The 18,715-nt window shown below is 60.4% G+C and overlaps 1 protein-coding gene across 5 annotated transcripts; it reads left to right on the top strand.

Moving 5' to 3' along the window:
• Positions 1-318: 318 nt before the first annotated feature.
• SBK1 (SH3 domain binding kinase 1) lies at positions 319-15,690 on the top strand. 5 transcript variants are annotated; one of them, XM_062611896.1, is made up of 4 exons: positions 319-948; positions 12,328-12,530; positions 12,637-12,839; positions 13,203-15,690. In XM_062611896.1, the coding sequence occupies exons 1-4, from the start codon at positions 887-889 to the stop codon at positions 13,983-13,985; spliced, it is 1,251 nt and encodes a 416-aa protein (XP_062467880.1). In that variant the 5' UTR covers positions 319-886; the 3' UTR covers positions 13,986-15,690. The 5 variants fall into 5 exon arrangements, with proteins under 5 accessions (XP_062467880.1, XP_062467882.1, XP_062467881.1 ...); XM_062611898.1 differs by having other exon boundaries at positions 821-948; positions 12,333-12,530; XM_062611897.1 differs by lacking the exon at positions 319-948 and adding an exon at positions 6,012-6,135.
• The last annotated feature ends 3,025 nt before the right edge of the window (positions 15,691-18,715 follow it).

Below are 18,715 nucleotides of genomic sequence, written 5' to 3'. Positions count from 1 at the left end.
TGGAGCCCAGGCAGTGCCGGCGGTGGCAGCTGAGGAGTTAACTTCCCAGCTCCCCGCATGGATCTGGAGCTATTAATACTCACACGCTGGTTTTGCTGTCAGAGCAAGCGGCGGATCTGCCGGTGAGACAGGCCCCGCAGAGCCGCTGCACAGCCACAGCGCAACTTTTCCTCCCTCGGCGCGTGGGGCTCCTGGCCCGGCCGCCTCCCTGCAGACCCTGCCAGACCCTGCCAGAGGCTGCCGGATCCTGCCAGACCCTGCCAGAGCCCGCCAGAGCCTGCTGGACCCTGCCAGACCGTGCCAGAACCTGCCAAACCCTGCTGGACATTGCCAGACCCTGCCGGACCCTGTCAGACCCTGCCAGAACCTGCCAGAACCTGCCAAACCCTGCTGGACCTGCCAGAGCCTCTGCATCCCACCTTCCAAAAGCCCCTGTGCATGGGACACTTCCCTGGCAGTGACACAGACACCATCGGGTGCCATATGGGTGCTGGGCACTGGAGAGGGGCAGCCACTTCCCAAGGCCTCTGAAGCATCTCAGGGCTTGGCAGGGACCTCCCCCTGCCCTGCCAGACCCCTCAGCCCACTGATGGCACCCCAGGTCGCTGCACACACCCTCTGAGCACCCTCTGTCTGGGCAGCCCAATGGGTGCCAGGGTGGCATTGGGCACTGCCAGCCCCGCGTCGAGGGTGACACAGGACACAGCACATCCCAGCGCTGCCTCAGTGCATGGTGAGCAACTGGCCCTGACACTCAGCCTGGCCATGTGAAGGGCTCCTGACACAATGGCTCCAGGCAGGGGAGTGTGAGCCTCCAGCTGCACTGGTGAGGGCAGGAAGATGCCAACACTCCTGCGGCACTGCCTGGCCTGTGGTGTGCTGAGTGATGGATTCCTTCTGCTTCATCTGCTTCCAGAAAGAGGAGCTGCAGCCCCTGCACCTGCACAGGTCAGTGCCACCGTGCCCGGCTGGTGGGGACATGCTCTGAGCCCATGAGGGGCATGAGAGCACAGCACTGAGCTGAGCTGGGCACCATGCCGGTAGGAGAGCTGCCGGCCTTGGCCGTGCTGAAGTTCCCCTTTGAGCAAGCATATCATACCTGGCCAGAGGAGATCAGGGCCATGCTGTGCCATGGCAGGGACAGGCTGTGTGCACAGCAAGTGTGCATCCAGCAGGTGCTTCCCTGGCAGGAGCTCTCCAGAGTGCAGAGTGGGTATCCTGTGCCATGCCGAGTGGTGCTGGTGTGCCCATAGGAGCAGGGCTGTTGGCAGCGACCCCATGGCATTCCAGAGCCATCCTGCCAATCCTGCTCACCCAAAGGGGGTCCCTGCTGGACTCTGCTGTCACCTCTGGGGCAGGCGCTGGCTGGGGGTCACCAAGGAGGGTCACCAGGCTGCTCTTGGCAGTGGCACTGCCACTTGCCTCTCCCTCCCCAAAGCTCCTCTGCCATCCATGCTACTGAGCCTCAGCCAAGGCAAATGTGCCAGTGCCAGAATGAGCCAGGCAGCCGGCAGGAATGTGAAGTGTGAACGCTGGCACACGTGCCCAACTGCTCCTCGGTGGCACCGAGCCACTGCCGGCTCCTGTCCCTTGCTACCATCCCCAGAGCAAAGCTTCCCCCATAGCTGTGAGCCCCCCCAAGTGCTGGATGCCCACAGGGAGGTTGGGGGTGGTGGTGCTGCCGGGATGCCAGCCAGGCTGGGCTGGGACAGTCTGAACTGTCTGTGCTTCCTCCTGGTGTGTGATGAGCTGTACGATTTGTTTTGGTGTAAATCATGGGGTTTGGACCCTTGATTCCCGTGTGTCACTGCCAATTAGCTTAGCACTGTCTGGGACAGCACTAGGAAGTGGTGGTGGGAAATTGGGATGGGAGAGGGGCCTTGGGTGTGGGTGCTGCTGGATGGAGATGGGTACAGAGCATCCTGGAGGCTCCCTTCTCACATCCTGACTCTGGGTTGGAGGCAACTGCCTGCATCCAGCCTATGCTGGGCCACAGGCAGCACAGGCTTGGCATTCGCAGCTGGTGTGGGGCAATATGGTGGCCCCAGATCCTGTGTGGTGGCCGCCACCCCCCCCCCCCCCCCCCCCGGATGGGACAGCAAGGGATGGACACCCGTGGCTTGTCCCAAGAGACTTCTCCCCGTGCTGCCTGATTCAACGTGGGCTGCATGGCTGAGGATCCCCTGTTTGTCTCCAGCCTGTCCCTGCCAGCCTTGTCCCAGGCCATTGCCCATTGTCTGCCACCAGCCCTTGGGGACAGAGCCATCATCACCTGCCGCAGCCGGCACAACAGCTACGGGGTGGGTTTGCCCCGGGCCGGGGGGTGCAGGCAGAGGGACCCTCCGGGTGCTCCCCACTCCACCATCACCCTACCCCCGGCCCTGCGCTGTCACCACGAGCCAGCGGGAACGTGTGGGACACGCAGCTGGGTGCCGAAGGCAGCGTGTCTGTCCCCGCAGCCTCGCTAGATGGTGCCAGGAGAACGGGCTGCGAGAGGCGGCCGCGGGCGGGCGGGACCGGCAGGCGGCTGGCGGGGCAGGGTGATGGGGTGGTGGGGTACCCGAGTGATGGGGTGCCGGGGTGCCAGGGCAGGCCCCATGGCTTTCCCCGTGCTCCCAATTCAATCCCGCTTGTTGCTTTGCCCCCGCTTGGTGATAGGCGCACAGGCAGCTATTCAGCTGTATCTGAGGCTCCAGACCCAGATGAGGTGTGTGAGAGGGGCAGCGCCGTGTCTCCGCCACACCCCGAAATCCCACCCTCCCATGAAGAAACCCGTTCTGCTTCTTTTCAGAAGAAACCCGTTCCGAAGGAAACCATTCTGTTTCCTTTCAACCCAGTAGCTGAATAGTCATCATTATGCTCCAGAGTACCACGTACCAGCTCCCAGCGGACGGTGCTGCAGGTCCTGACCTAGGCCATGCCGGGGGCAGGGAGGTGTGCCCCCTACCCGTCTGGATCGGGTCCATCCTGTGCCCCCAGGAGCACAGCACGGGCCCTGGAAGTCTCCAAGGGGATTGGCAGCCCCCCAGTGGCCCCCAGCAGTGGCTTGGCATGTCCTCACCACACAGCCAAGCTGCAGATCGTGCTCCACAGCGCCTGGGTTGCATCTCCCCCCTCAACTTGAGAGCATCCGCTGAGAATCTCTACCCAGCAGCGGCAGCAGGGATAGGGCACGCTGCTCAGGGACACCACCGAGGTGGAGGGCACTTAACCCCCACCCCAGTGCGCCGGGAACCAGCTCCCCCCTTTTCCCTTGAACGCCCCCGGCTGGGTACTGTCCCCAGGGACCGAGGGGACACGCAGCCCCCCAACACGGATTGTGCCCCTACGGGCTGGCGCTGCGGAGGGCTGATCGGGTGGACAGCGGGAAGAAGGTCACTGCAGTGACACTGAGCCCAGTGGCGAGGCAGAGGAAGGGATGACAGACCGCAGCGGCCGGACGGGAGGCTTCGGAGCTTGGGGGAAAAACATCCCAAAGCATCTGGAGACGCGGTTGGAGCTCCCGGGCTGAGCGCGTCCCCTCTGCTGGTGCTGCGGCTCCCGGCGTGCTCTGCTCCCGCGTCGCCCGCCTCCTTCCCTCCCCGCCTGCTCCTCCCCAGCATCCCTGCCAGCATCTTAGGGCAGGTTTCAGCGCCTGTCACCGAAGCGTGACAGGCTGCAGGGAGCTGTGGTACCCGTGTCTCCCATTGCCGGGGGAGCAGGGGGGAGAAAAAGTGATAGCAAAGGGACAAGCAACTTTGTCACTGGATTTGGAGGGGATTAGTCTTGCTAAAACATTTTGGCCTTTTCAGGTCATTTCCCTGCTCCCTGCCCTGTCCGAGCACAGCTCTTGCGGTACGAGGCAGGACATTTCCTTTCCAAGCAGAAATCCCGGGGGCATCTGTGGTCCTCTGTGGAGCCATGGGCTTATCGCATGGTTTGGGATCACACTGAGTGATAAACGTGTTTGATCTGGCTCCTTTCATCTCACTAATCTGAATTAGTTATTAATATTCTTTGAAGACCATGAGCAGTAACTAGTGCTATGGGTGTTACTATCAGTCAGTGTGTGACCCGCATGCTGCCAATGTGCTGGTCTGCAGTCTGGCAGCCCCACAGAGCCCCACGCATCCCTGCCAGGCCCTATGGAGCCCTACAGAGCCCCACCACAGCCAAGCTGGTCTGTCACAGAGATCTCACCTGGGGCACGGCACAGTCCCATGCTCCAGCACCGATGCAGTGGCACTGGGAGCCAAGCTGTGTGCGGAGTGTGCAATGCTGCTGCCGCAGCCCCTGCGGTCCCCGTGTGGGCTCCCGGGCACCAGTGCCTCACACACGCTTGACCTAGAAACAGCCCCAAGCTATAAATAGGGAGTGCAGAAGGAGGGCTCAGAGGCACAGCGCAGAACTCCACAAGCAGGAGGCTGTGGGAGCTGGGAGCTGCAGCGTGGCAAGGGCAGGCAGGGGACACATGGGGTCGGTGCCTTGTGTGGGTGCCATGGGGAAGGGGCGAGGCTGGGCTCACTCCATCCCCTGCAGCCGATGGAGCAGGGCCTGTGAAGAAACACTGGTGCATTCCACCTTCCCATGTCCTGCTTACACGGCAGAGCAGGATGTGTCCTGCTCTGCCCCATCTCCCATGCCATGCCCGTTCCCAGCACCTCTGCACCTTCAGTGCCTGCCCTGGCTTGTGGGGTCTCTGGGCTCTGGTGGTGGAGGAGACAGCATTTCCCCCCTCATGCCACACAGATCCCCCATCCCAATGGGGATCATGCATACTCAGAGCATCCAAGTCATGGGTACTGGGAGCTGTGGCAGGGACAAGTGAGTGGAGGGGGATTGAGGGGACCAGCACGTGCTCCTGAGACACAGCTGCCTCTCATGCTGCCATTACCCTAGGCTGGTAATGCCCTTGGTGGCTGCTGGATGGGAGTAGGGTGACAATGTCACCGCAGTGCCTGGCACCAAATCAATGAGGTGTCAGAATGCGATTCCACCTCTTCCTTTAGATTAATTTATGACACCAACTGGTCGGGCGGCAGCAGGGTGGCCCTGGTCCCAGCAGTGCATGGGAACAACCTGCTGCCACCCCTTGGAGAATGGGGCAGCCCCATGGCTGTGAGTCAGCTCAAAAGCATCATCAACGGGACAGAAGGGACCTGGTGTCCAGCTAAGAGCCGAGGGACCCCGAAGCCAGGCATGGCCTGTGTTAGAACATCCCTGCTCAGCCCCAGTGAGCAAAGAAAGAGATCTTGAAGGATTACAACAGCCCAGGGATGCTCTGAGGAGGGGCAGAGTGTCTTCCCCTCGGGAGAGCTGCCCCTGGGCTAGAGGTGCGCAGAGCCCTCTGGCATAGCTGGCTGAACGCACTGCTGGAGCATTCTGAGGCTGAGGAAGCCCCACACAGTGCCCCTGCCTCGGCCGCCTTCCCTGGGATCCGTGCAAGTGGTCACATCCTGGGGCGCATGGTGGGAGGAGTCGCGTGTCCCGCACATGTTCTGGTGTGACGGTGGCCATCATCTTTACTGAAGGCAAAGGGATCTGAAGTCTTGGGAGACTCCGGGAGAGTGGGAAACAGGGAACGTGCCGGCAGCAGGTTGTGGCCCAGCACAAGGACTTTTCAGATACATGCTGTGGATGGCGGTGACCCCCCGATGCTCCAGGCATGGACTGTCGGAGCCCTTTGAGTGGGGTGGGGAGGGGGTTGAGGAACCAGACCCCTGCCTGGGGAGCTGAGAGGGACCGAGCCCCTCCTGGAGCTCCGGAGGCCGGGCGCGCTGTGTCCCCGGCTCCACCCTCCTGACACCGGCTGCCTCCCGCACCGACCACCTTGAGGGCTGCCGGTGCCGCGGGAGTCAGTCGGACTGGGTGCTCCCCGCACCAGCGCCGGGGGAGCGGCGGCGGCTCCCCCCTTTTCCTCCGCGGGGCGGTGCCGGTGCCGGGCGGAGCGCAGGGCGGGGCGGGGCGGTGCTGCCCTGCTGGGGGGTGCGGGGGGGGGGGCTCCCCCGCTCCGCTCTGCTCCTCCGGTGCCGGCGGCGGGGCCGCGGCATGAGCCCGGCGGGGCGGGCGGCAGCGGCGCGGCTCGGCCCCGCGCGGGGGGCGGGCGGCAGCGGCTCCTCTCCCGCCGAGGACGGGGAGCAGGGGCTCGCCCCACCGGTAAGGAGGCGGCAGCGGCGGGGAAGGGGAGCGGGGGGCGCCGGTACCGGCCCAAGCCTTTGTGGCGGGGCCGCCCTTTGTCTGCCCGCACGGCGCGGAGGGGGGTGCGGGGCGGCGGCGGGCTGGAAAATCCATCACGGTACCACCGGCATGAACAACGGGGAGGGGGGGATGCACCGGGAGATGCGGGTGCTGCCCCCAGGGCCCCGTCGCCACCTGCGCCCGGCCCCGGCCCTGCGGCTGCGGGGACAACGCGGGGCCGGAGACGGAAGCGGTTGAGTCCCACTTGAGCGGAGTTAGTGTCGGAGCGGGGTGGCGGGGGCCGACAGGGGCGGCAGAGATGGGGGGGGGGGATCGTGCCCTGGCAGGCGGTCCCTGGCTGCCCCCGAGGGAGGAAGGGGTCCTGGTGAATGGGGGGGGGCAGGTTGGGAGAATGCGCTGAGATGTTGGAAGCGGCTGGAGGCAGGGGAAGGGCATCAGGGAGGGGAGAGGTGGCCCTGGGGGCACCTCATGCCATCTCCCGTCGCCTTCCGTCGCCGCCAGCGCGGTGCGGGCACAGGAACCGGCCTCCAGCCCGCACCACCCTCTCGCCGGCAGCTGCTCGGGAGCGGCTCGGGAACGGGAAGCGTGACCCACTTTCCTCCAGGTCCGGCCTCGCCATCGCGGTGGCCGAGGGAGGGCGGGTGATGCCGGCGGGAATCCTGCCGCAGCTCGGTGTGACAGCGCGGGGAGCCGGAGCGGTTCAGCCTCGGCTCCCCTCGGAGCTGGCTCTGGCATTGCGATCACCCTCTGGGAGCCGAAGCCGCGGGGCTGGTGCCCCCATGCCGAGGCCCTGGCTCGCGGTGTGGCAGTGGCATGAATGGGCAGGGATGCTGCGGGAAGAGGCTGCTTGGGGGCAATGGGACAAAAGCGAGGCCAGGGAGAGGTGGGAGCATCCCCCGCGGTGGGAGCCGGGGCGATGCCCGGGCTGCCAGGTCACAGCAGCTCCGGCCATGAGGGTCCCACGCGGGGCTGCATGCAGCCCCACCATGTGTAAGGGCCGTGGGGCTGGTGTCGCAGCAGGGTGATGTGTCCCATTGCCCCCCAGAGTGTGAGTGGCCAAAAGCTGCTGGCCCTGCTGTGGGGACCAGGCGGGCAGCGGCCAGGTGCCGCTCCGGCCTTTTGTCTTTGCAGATCCCAAACACTGCCGGCGCTGGTGGAAGAGTTTTGGGAGGGAGATGATGACAGGCTGATGAAACCAATCAAACAATGAAGTAATCATAAACCCCAGTGCTGGAGGCAAAGGCGGGAGGAGCTGGAGGCTGATGGAGCTGAGGTCCTAAGGAAGCCATCCCACTCGCCAGGAAAAATCGCAGGAGGCCAAAGCACTCAAAGGCACTAAGGTCCTGTGTCAGGGGTCTATGGATGGAGACTGTGCTGATGAGGGCAGGGAAAATCCTGCTGGCTTCTCTGGGAGAGCCTTGTGGAGGGCACGGAGGACAGCATGGAGCGGTGGCTCCCCGGGGAGTGGCTGTCACCCATCCCTCAGGAGGACAGCATGAGCTGTTGGAGAGAGCCTGGGCACTGCTTTGTCTGCTCTTCTCAAATTTGCCTTCAAAACATGAATCTGGGACCAAAAGCTGAAGAAGGTGGGCACAGGCTGATGGCTGGGCTTGGGAGATGATTCTTGCAACGGGGAATGCTGCAGATGGGTGCAATAGGCCTGACCTTGCCCTGCAATGAGACATGCCCACCGGGAGTGCAGTTCCCACTGACTAGGGGACCCTTTCTGGGTGCTCACTTGCTTTGCTGAAGCTGATCCTGATGCTGGGCAGTCTGCTCTGGTCCAGGCAAGGAGCTGGTATGAGAAACTCCAGATAACTGGGAATTCAGTGCCATCGCTTGGAGGAATGTCCCGGACTGGGGACACTGGGGAGTCACGGTTGCTGCAGGTGCTTCAGTGGAGCTTTGGTGCTGGTTCAGGCTTGTGGTGTAAGCAGATCATGTTTCCCAGTGCCTTTCCACTGCCACAGAGCCAGCGGGACATGGAGACGTGCCCCATCCATCCATCGGCTCCTTGTGGGGTTGGGGTGGCTGCTCCTCTGGGGTTGCGGGATGCTGTCAAAGAGGCTGTTCCACCTCCTGGACATACTCGGCTTGTTGGGATGGACCCGGTGCAAAGGGACACTGTCCCCACTTGTGCTGTGCTGGTTTTGCTGGGGCAGAGGATGTCTGGATGTGGAGGGTGCCCATGGCTCTGAGCCCAACGAGATGCCTGTTCTCTCCCTGTGCCTGTGGAGCTGTTGTCCTCGTTCAGCGAAGGTGCCTTTGCCAGCCCTCCCTGGGTGCTGGTGCCTCGGCAAAGTGATCTTAATAACACCTTGTGCTGGTCCCAGCGGCGCAGAGGAGATGAGAGAATGTCCCTGGAATGGGGTCAGGCAGGAGCAGAGGCAGCAGAGGCTGGAAGTGGAGTGGGGCACAGGGAGGCTGAGACACCTCCTGCCCCATTGAGGCAGCACAGGCAGCACCATGAGCGGGGATGTCACCAGCAGAACCAAACACTCACTTGGGAATCACTTTGCTGGCTCAGCGAGTGGTTTGGAGAAAACAGGGGAGGTTTTGGAGCTGGCTGGGGTGCAGAGAGAATGAGCTCCATGGGTGCCCTGGCCTCCAGCCTGTGTTACCTGCTGATAACTAATGCCAATTACACTGTAATTAATGCTGTAGTAAGTGTTGTAGCAGCAGGAGGGTTTGGGATGGGGACATGAGGAAATCAAAGCTCTGTGAAGTACCTGTGGTGCGGTCAGGGCACTTGCAGGGCAGAGCAGCCTGTGCCCACGCTCGCCATGCTGCCAGGTATTTCTCATTTCTTCCCTCTCTAAGGAGAAATCTGGGTCTTGCAATGACCCTAATCCTGCCTCGTGTGGTTTTTCCTCATCATTTTCCTGGTTTCTTGCCCCAGAGCTGCTCATGGTGTTTTTTTCTGGCCCTTCACCAAGCTTCCAGCACACTGCCTGGCCACAGAGAACCCTGCCTCAGGCCCAGCCCAAACCCTTTGACCCCACTCAATAAGTGGGTTCTTTTTCTGCCCTGTGGGTCTCTGATGTGCCCAGGGAGGGTTGTTTTCCCACTTTTCCCTTTTTAATTTCCAAGCAGCCGCTGCTGCCTCCTCCACTGGGTGCCTGGGGCAGCTCTCCTGGGCTGCCTCTGCTCCTCAATGAGCTCTTGCTGAGTTTGCAATTACTTGTCGGCAGAGCCGATGTGCCCAGGGCTGGGAGCAGCAGAGCAGAATGCCAGGATGCGGAGCAGGGGAAAGCACCCCCTTGCAGGGAGCAGTGTGGTGGTGCTGGCCCCGGTACCCAGCAAGGTGCCAGGCTCTGGATATGGACATGGGATGCTTCTCTTGGGGTCTGCTCAGTGGTGTTGGAATAGAGCCGAGGAGGTCTGGGGAGAGGAGCAGCAGCTGCCGACGGGAGACGAGTGGCTGCCTATAAATACCTGCCAGGGAACAAGGAAGAAGTGGGTGGATTATCCTCCTCACTCAATGAGATAAATGCTTCTGAAGCTTAAACACAGAACAATTTTAGTCTGAATAGTAGGAGAAACGGTTCAGGATGTGGAGATGATGGCATGAACCACCTGAGGTGAGCAGTGGGGTCCCTGTGCCGCTTGGCAGCACTTTTCCTTCCGCTTTGCTGTTGCCTGAGGTCTCATGCTGCAGGGCTGTTGCTGGGACTCAGCTGGGATGCACTTCATTCCTCCCAGCTTTAAAAGCTCCTTCAACAGCACCCAAAACAATGGAGCTGGGGCCCTGCGCTGGGAAGGGGTTTTGGCTTCCCTCAGGCACAGCACTGGCTCCGCTCCTCCAGTGCTTCAGGGCTGTGCAGTGGCAGCAGGAGGGGAGCTGGTGTTCTGGGAGAGGCCCCGTTTCTGCTCTGGTTTGACCTGACAGCGGTCGTGTTGGCATGGCTGGCATGGGACAGAAGGCAGCCAAGGACACAGGACCTCAACCCGCCCATGGCATTTCTTCTTGTACTGGCACTGTCCCCTTCTATGCCCATGAGCGTGCAGAACCAGCTGGACAGAAGCCCTCACTCCTTCCCCACTGCTGCCCCGCTTTGCTGCTTCCATCAACCCAACATGTTTTCCAAAGCAGTTCAATTTTCAATTAAAACTTCTGCCTTTACAACTTTGGTTTGGCTTTGGCACGTTGGGGGTTTGGCCACCATTGCTGTTGGTTTTCCCTGGGATTGGCATTGGAGCTGTGTTCCTGTGAGCCTTGACAGTGAGGGGTGCATTGCACCCAAGCTGGCTGTAATGAGGCACGAAGAAGGATCCCAGCTGTAACGGAGACACTGTGGCAGGATTCTGCTCCAGCAGCATGACCTCGCTTCTGCCCCACAGACCTGCAACTCAGGATGTTTCCCTACTCCATAAATCTCCACAAATGCAGCATCTGCAGCACTGGTGCAGTTGCAAAAACCCAGCAGCAGGGAGGGGACATGGCTTGGTGGGACACCTGTTTCCCATGGGGATTTCTCAGTTGCTGGTTGGAAAGGAGCTGCCTGAAAAATCCAATGGGTCTACTCAACCCTAGTGAGGCTGCATCTGGAGTACTGTGTCCAGTGTAAGGCTCCTCGGTACTAGACAGACAAGGAGCTGGTAGAAAAGATCCAGCGGAGGCCATAGGGATGGTCAGGGGTCTCAAGTGCATCTCTCTTACAAGCAGAGAGAAGAGCAGACTGTGAGGGGATCTCATCAATGCGGATCAGCACCTCAAAGGCAGGTGCCAGGAAGATGGTGCCAGACCCTTTTCAGTGGTGCCCAGAGACAAGAAGAGGTGCAATAGCCATAAACTAAAACACAGTAAGTTTCACCTCAACATGAGGAAGAACTTCTTTCCACTGAGGGTGGTAGAGCACTGGAACAGGCTGCCCAGAGGGGTCTGTGGTGTTCTCCCTCTCTGGAGACATTCCAAACCCACCTAGACACATTTCTTGTGATCTGCTTCTGGTGGCCATGCCATGGCAGGGTGTTGGACTGGATGATCTCTAGAGGTCCCTTCCAATCCTAATGGTTCTGTGATTCTGTGAAGTAGCCCTTGGCTTGGAGAGTTCTTCCTAGCAGTCGTCCAGCCTCACTTCCTCTCTTGCATCCCACCAGTGGGTTTTCTCTCAAACCCCAACTTTGCCAACATGAGCAGTTGGATTTCAACAGTGGTTAACAAGGAGACACGGATGATGGTAAATTCAAGCGTAGACACAATTCTTCTTGCAGGATGCTGGGAGCTGTTTTTAGTCATGCATCCATCGAGCTACTGTGCTGTTCCACCTCCACCTCCAGCGCTCAGACACTGAAATGGTGCTCCTCATCCAGGAGGCCAATAAAACACTATGGAGATGAGCTGCTTGGGAGATCTTATGAGTCAAGCCGTTACATTTTTGGAACATCATGATGTTGAAGTTCCTTTTCTATTTTTTACCCAACTTCCCAGGAACACACAAAAAAATATATAATCAACTAAGAAGCTGAGCTCTGCTCTAGGATAAGGAGTGGCTACAAAACCCAAATGACACTAGATTTCTCTGCCATGGTACCCAGCGGTGCCTGTGTCTCTGCTCGGAACGGTTGTGCTGCACACTTGTGTGTGCTCATAGTGCGGGTTTGTGCTCTTGGGGGATGATGGAGGGTGATGCAGCACCATGAAGACATCAGAGGAGATCCCAGGGTGGTTTTGCTGCTGCAGTGGTGGGGTGGGTGAGTCCAAGCTTGGCTCTTGGGGAGGAAAAAACGCTGCTGGCTTGTTGGGAGGGTGGAACATCAGTGTTGTCATCTCTGCTCTGCATCAGAGCATCCAGCACAGCAGTGATGTGATGGATGATCAGAGGTATACGGTGGTGATCTGCTGCAGAACCTATATCCTGTTTAGTGCCTGTGGTGTGGCCCTGGCCACACTCCAGAGCTCTGCAAAGGCAGGAGGGTGGAGACAGGGCTGGCTCCTGGGGTCCCCACTGGACTCTGTGGCCCTGCCTCTCACGGCCTCTGGGGCATCTGCTCCAGAGCCACTGGGTTGGTGGCTCCTGGGGACTACTCAGTAGTGCCCTGAGCAGCCCAGTGTCAGCTCCAAGCCCCAGGGATGGGACGGGATGGAATGGGACAGGGTGTGGTGGCTTTGCAGCACCCATCGGGAACAGTGACATCTCTGCCTTGCAGCGCAGCCATGAGTGCAGGTTCGATTGAGCAGGAGCCGTCGCGCAAGCTGGCCTGCTGTGGGGTGCCCCTCATCACCGAGGACATGCAGTCCCTGGCCATCCGCACCCTCTCAGGCACTGATATCAGCAAGCACTACGACCTCATCCGTGAGCTCGGCAAGGGCACCTATGGCAAGGTAGACCTGGTGTCCCACAAAAGCACAGGTGAGAGGAACGTGGGGGGCACTGGGGACATGGCTGCGCTGGGACTGGGGTGCTTGGCTTGTCCCAGCCATGCCCCGGGCTCATCCCTATCTCCTGTCCACTGCAGGCACCAAGATGGCCCTGAAGTTTGTCAATAAGAACAAGACGAAGCTGAAGAACTTCCTGCGGGAGTTCAGCATCACCAACACGCTCTCCTCCAGCCCCTTCATCATCAAGGTCTTCGATGTGGTCTTCGAGACCGAGGACTGCTACGTGTTCGCTCAGGAGTATGCCCCTGGCGGGGACCTCTTCGACATCATCCCGCCACAGGTGGGACCCCTCCTGTGGGACTCTTTTGGGGTGGGTGGGATTTGGTATCCCCAGGGCACTGAGCAAAGCTGCTGTGCTTCAGTGGGACAGGGCCCCATGTGCAGACACCAGGCATCTCTGTGTGGGTTGGCCCTAACCACAAGCACCTACAAGCAAGACCGGGACCCATCACTCATCTCCTGGGGTGGCCTGAAACCCATCTCCTGTAGGTCCCTGGACCCATCACCCATCCCTAGGGTGGCCCAGAACCAGCAGCCATGACCATGTCGGACATGTAATGACACCAGTGTGGCGGTTCCGGATGGGGTGGGATCACCAGGGACTGGGTGGCTCACAGCTGACACTGTGTCCCTGCTCCTGCAGGTGGGGCTCCCCGAGGAGCTGGTGAAGCGCTGTGTGCAGCAGCTGGGCCTGGCCCTCGACTACATGCACAGCAAGAGCCTGGTGCACCGGGACATCAAGCCGGAGAACGTCCTGCTCTTTGACCGTGACTGCCGTCGCGTCAAACTGGCTGACTTCGGCATGACCCGCAAGGTGGGCTGCCGGGTCAAGCGCATCAGCGGCACCATCCCCTACACGGCGCCCGAGGTGTGCCAGGCCGGGCGGGCGGAGGGCTTTGCCGTGGACACCAGCATCGACATCTGGGCTTTCGGGGTGCTCATCTTCTGCGTCCTCACCGGCAACTTCCCCTGGGAGGCGGCGGTGGCGTCGGATGCCTTCTTCGAGGAATTTGTGCGGTGGCAGAAGGGGCGGCTGGCGGGGCTGCCCTCGCAGTGGCGGCGCTTCACGGACAGTGCCCTGCGCATGTTCCAGCGCCTGCTGGCCCTCGACCCTGAGAAGCGCTGCCCTGTCAAGGAGGTCTTCTACTTCATCAAGTGTGACCTGATGGCTGAGGTGCGGTGCCGACCCTCCTACCGCTCCCGCAAGCATGCCAGGGACAAGCTCCCGGCTGGGCCGCACTGCCATGAGGCAGCCGGGCCCTGCACCCCTGCCCCACTCAAGAGGACCGTGCTGACCGAGGGGAGCAGCCCCCGCAGCCCCGAGCCAAGCACGGTGTCCCCGGGCACAGCGAGCAGGACGGAAGGACGGCAGGACAAGGGCAAAGGGCAGATGGTCCTGGCCACAGCAATAGAGATCTGTGTGTGATGGCACCAGGGCAGCTAGCGGTGCCCGCCCGTCCCGTCCTGTCCCCATGCCATGGGGACAGGGATGGGCGGTGCTGGTCATGGTGGTGGCATGAGCCGGGACCAGGCTCCAGGCCTCCCAAAGGAAAAAAAGATACAGAAAGCAAGAGGAAAAGGACAAAGCTGGCTGCACTCTGCAGCGCTGAGGATGCTGATCCCCCACTTCCTGCCTGACGGCAGCATGGCCAAGGGCACCACTCACTGCCCATGAGGACGCTGGTGCCCCGGCTCCTGCCACCCACAAGCCTCCCCCAGGGTGCCCCAGGAGGGGTCTCCCAGTGTGGGGAGGATGCACTGAGGAAACTGCACACCTGGGGGTCACTGCCCAAGGGTGGGGGGTCCAGGGCAGTTGGTACCTACCAGGTCTCCCCACCCCATGCTCAAGGGAAGGCCGATGACACTGCATATGGAAGAGGCCTTTGGGGACACTTTAACCCCTTCCACCAGTCCCTGCCCCATTCGTGGGGCCTGGGAAGTGATGGAGGGCTGGTGAGGGGGAGCTGGGGTCACCAGCTGCCTCCCTGCCGCAGGAGATGCTGGCAGCCACTGATGTAGCAGTGTCCCTGTGTGTTGTTGTGTGTCCCAGCTGCCGGCAGTCCCGGCCCACCCTGCCCTGCTGCTGGCAGCCCCCGGCCCCCACAGAGGGACCGGTCCCCTCACAGCCGGGAGCTGAGCTCCGCGGTGCCAATGTCCAGCAGGTTGGATGCTTGGCATGGGCGGCTCTGCCATGGTGGTGTCCCCTTGTCTCTTCTGCAGACTTTTTGTACCCAGGGACTGGAAGAGGCGGTGATGGCTCGTCTCCAGGCTGGTCTGTACAACCTGGGGGCTTCGAGCAGAATCCCGTGTTGTCCCAATCCTCCCTCCTTGCTGTCACCCCTTCCCCAAACCTCTGTTACCTTCCCGTGGGGCTGGTGGGGAGGCAGCAGTGGGCTGACCTTTCAAGGCTGGCTGCAGCGGGGCAGGGTGGTGGTGGCAGGACCCGCTGATGGCCCCTTAGGGACAAGGTCATGGGGTGTGTGGGGGGCTCACAACTCCCCTCCTGGTTTTGGGGGGCTCAGGGGGCACCCCAAGGCAGCAGCACCCAATCCATGGCATGGTTCAGGCTTCTCTCCCATCATGGTGGGTGCCATGGGGACCCCTTTTGTTCCCTTGGGCGCCCCAATTCCCGCACAAAGGGCTATCCAGCTATCCAGCAGCAGCAGCAGTTTACACAGCGGGCGGGTGCCCGGCTGGCCCCACCACCGCCGCTGCCCCATCCCCGTGGCCCCCAGGGCCAGGTTAGAAGTAGCATTGCCCTGATGTAGAGACGCTAGGCGCGGACTTTCCTCCTTTTTGCCTTAGGTCCCTCGATGTCCTTGAACTTTTCGTGCAATAATGTAGATGCGGGGCTGCGGCCGCCCCGGGAGGGCCGGGCTGAGCCTCCCTGCGGGGCCAAGCTCTGGTTCCTGTTCTCGTCGAGGTCGCTGTGTCCGTAGGTTGTCGGGTTTTTATTTCCAGTTCCCTCGGCTGTCGGGTTTTGGACCTTCTTTCCATAGGAGAGGCTGTAGTGTCACAGACGTTACCTCAGTTTGTCACTGTTGAAAAGGATTAAAAAACAAAACACAAACCACAAATAATAAGCATAAAAAAATGAAAAAATACATAGTTATAAAAACCCAAAAACCGTCTCAATGGTGCTGAAAACGTTTTTCTTTCAAGAAACAAAACACGATGCTGTTCATGCAGCCGCAGCCTTGGGGCTCCCTATCCACCCCTTTCACCTGTCCCCCCATGCCCTGCTGCCACCCCAGGGTGGGAGGGAAGGGAAGCAGGAGCAGCACCCATAGGTGGGGGGGGGGACAGGCAGAGCTGCCTGATTCCAAATGTATTCCAGCCACGTCCACAGGCTAATTTCAATTTCCTGGTAATTATGCAAATGAATGTGGATTTAATTAAGGGCAGATTTCATTAAGGTCTTCTTTGGGAAATGAGAACAGAGTGGGGTGAGCGAGGAGGAGGAGAAGGCAGTGGCAGGGAAGGAGGGATGAAGGCAGCATCTGCCCCAAAGACAAATGGCTGCCTGCGATGCTGAGGAGATGGGATAGGATCCCCTGTGAGCAGGGCTCCTGCCTGCTCTCTGCCATGGAGCCCCATTGCAGGGGCTCAGGGTCCCCAGCCCAGAAGCTGTGTGGGACACATCTGGGGGACAGCACTGGGGGCGACCTGGAAAGATGCAGCAGTGGCTGCTCCAGCACCTCCAGCCCCGCTCTGGGGACAAGGACAGCAGCATCCAGCTCTGCTCATCCACTGCCTTCAGCAGCGCAGGCTTTCACCTCCTTTCCCTTCCCATCAGGGCCGGGAAAGCATTTCTGTGACACGTGGTTTATTTTTTTCCCCTTCCCCAGCTAAAAATACTGATTTGGCCACGGCAAAAGGTCTGGGAAATCAATGTCATTGTCACCAGGCGCTGGCTGGAAGGACCCCCCCCCCCCCCGCCCTGAGCGCAGACAGAAAAGGAAACGCTGCCATTTGACGTCTCCGAAGCGAAGCGCTGGGGCTGCTCAAGCTGAATTCATTCAAAGGGAAATGGCTAATTTTATCTCAGCGAGGTTGGGGATGCTGAGAGCCCATCGGTGCCAGGACCGTAGGCGCTGCCTGGCTCAGGTGAAACCTTCAGACCCAAAAACATGGTCAAAACAGCAGCTCAGCAAAGCCACCAGGTCCCCTCCAAGCTCGGTCCAGGTTTGGCCAGGAAGGTGACCGCTGCCCTTGGGCATTCCCAGAACGATGGGTGAGAAGCATAGACACTGCTCTGGAAGAAAATAACTCGTAAATGTGTGCAGATCCTTGAGCTGGGAGCAGAGATGGGGGGAAGAGGCACAGGGTGGGAGAATAGGATGGGTGCTGCAGGTCCAGCTCCACTGGCATCCCATAAAACCAGACCCTTCCTGAGCTGGGGAGGCCAGGAGGCCCTGGCTGCGATACTCAGCAAAGCCTGCCTGCCTCTGGTTTCATCCAGCCCTCGATTCCTGGAGCTGAATTCTGCCTGTTTTGCTCAGAGACGCCAAGTGAGCCCGTGCAGCCCAGCTGAAACACTGCAGCTTAGGAGTAAAAATAACTGCGAATGATCCACTCCTTTGGAACACAAGTGATCAGTGCCATAAAAACACCCCAACCAATCCCAACAGCCCTCCAAAAGGTACTGATTTTGCCCCCAAGACGCTGCTTCAGCTCCCTGATGACTCGGGAGGGGCTGCAGGAGGGGCCGGGTGCTCACACACACTGAGCCGGGATCACAGGGTCTGGGCGGTCGGGGGGGGATGGGAGCTTGGCACGGTGGGAACATTCATTAACTGTGCTCCTGAGGGCTGATCCGCTTCCAGGAGCTCCCAAAAATAGCTCCAGCACCGAGCAGAGACGGGCGGTGGAAGGAAACGTGACTCATGTGCTACCCAGTGCCCAGCAATGCCGGGCGAGCTCGAGGCCACTGCGCAGCGAGCCATGAGAGCCAGGGACACTGCTGGGAGGACACAGGAGCCACCCCAATGCCCTTCCTGGTGGAGGGGCTGTGTGTGTCCCGGCTGTCCCTCCCACAGGGCCCCTCTGCTGCTGCGCTTCCAGATGCCAGGGAGATGATGGACAGATGTCAGTCTCAAAGCCTGGTGGCTGCTGAGGCCCCCTCTGCAGGGACAAGCTGCTGGAGCCAGGCAGCAAAAGCTGTCCTGAGATGGGGAAAAAAAAACAGCCCCACAGGATTCAGTGAGTGGCAGAAGGGAGAGGTGACCTTCTGTGTCAGATCCAGCACCTCGGCACACAGCAATGGCAGAGCTGGCTGCACTCCTACCCCTATATCCATCCTTATCCCACCTCCCAGGCAGGTCCCTGCCCCATGGAAACAGCCCAGTGAGCACAGGGGATAGCTCTAGGTCAAGCTCTGCAGTGCTACTGCCTCTACTCCAGCCTCAGCCAGCTGGGAGGATTCCAGGCAGAGGGAAGTCAGAGGTTCTGAACTGGCTGGATGGGTTTGGACATGTTTTTTTTTCACCCAAAGGTGCTTCTCCCTGTGGAAATCCCAACGTTTTTCACCAGGGTCTTTCAGCTGAACACTGGGTAGGTCGACTGTGGGAGGAGGGGGGTAATCATAGTTTTGGAGTGCAGTGAGGGTCCAGCAAGGTGATGGTGAGAGCACCCAGCCCTCCACCCCCAATCACCCAAATGCTAGGTCACAAACTCCAGCTGGCTCCACAGGCCTCCTCCTGCGTTGCCATGACAACTGCAGCATCCCAGCATGCAAGGACAGGAGATGTGGGAGATCTCATCCACCCATCTCCACCACCACAGCTCAGGATGTGGCACAGGGGGCACCCTGCCCTCAGCCCCAGCCGTGAGTGCCACCAGCAGCTCCCCAAGCTCACAGCTGAGCCTAAGGCGCTATTTACGTTGGTCTAAATCCATACTTCTCTGGATTCAGATGTTCCTTCATATTCCTCCAAAAGCCACAGGGCTGGCAGTACAGGGGGCAGGAAAGGTTTTGGGTTTGGAGATGAGGATCTGCCCGTTCAAAGCCCATCTGCAGAAATGCAGCTTGTGCCATGACCCAGCTGATGCTCAAGCCACACCAGGACAGACATGTCCCCCCCAGCCACAGACAGCAGCTCTAGCCTTGCTGGGTCCCTGCCGGCAAAGCATCAAGACATAAGGTTCCCTGTCGGT

The sequence above is a fragment of the Pezoporus occidentalis genome, unplaced genomic scaffold, assembly GCF_034315485.1.
Source record: "Pezoporus occidentalis ecotype Australia unplaced genomic scaffold, CSIRO_AGI_Poc_V1 ctg158, whole genome shotgun sequence".
Taxonomy (NCBI): domain Eukaryota; kingdom Metazoa; phylum Chordata; class Aves; order Psittaciformes; family Psittacidae; genus Pezoporus; species Pezoporus occidentalis.
Note: the sequence above shows the minus strand (reverse complement) of the source record. Positions and strands in the feature narration are given on the sequence as shown.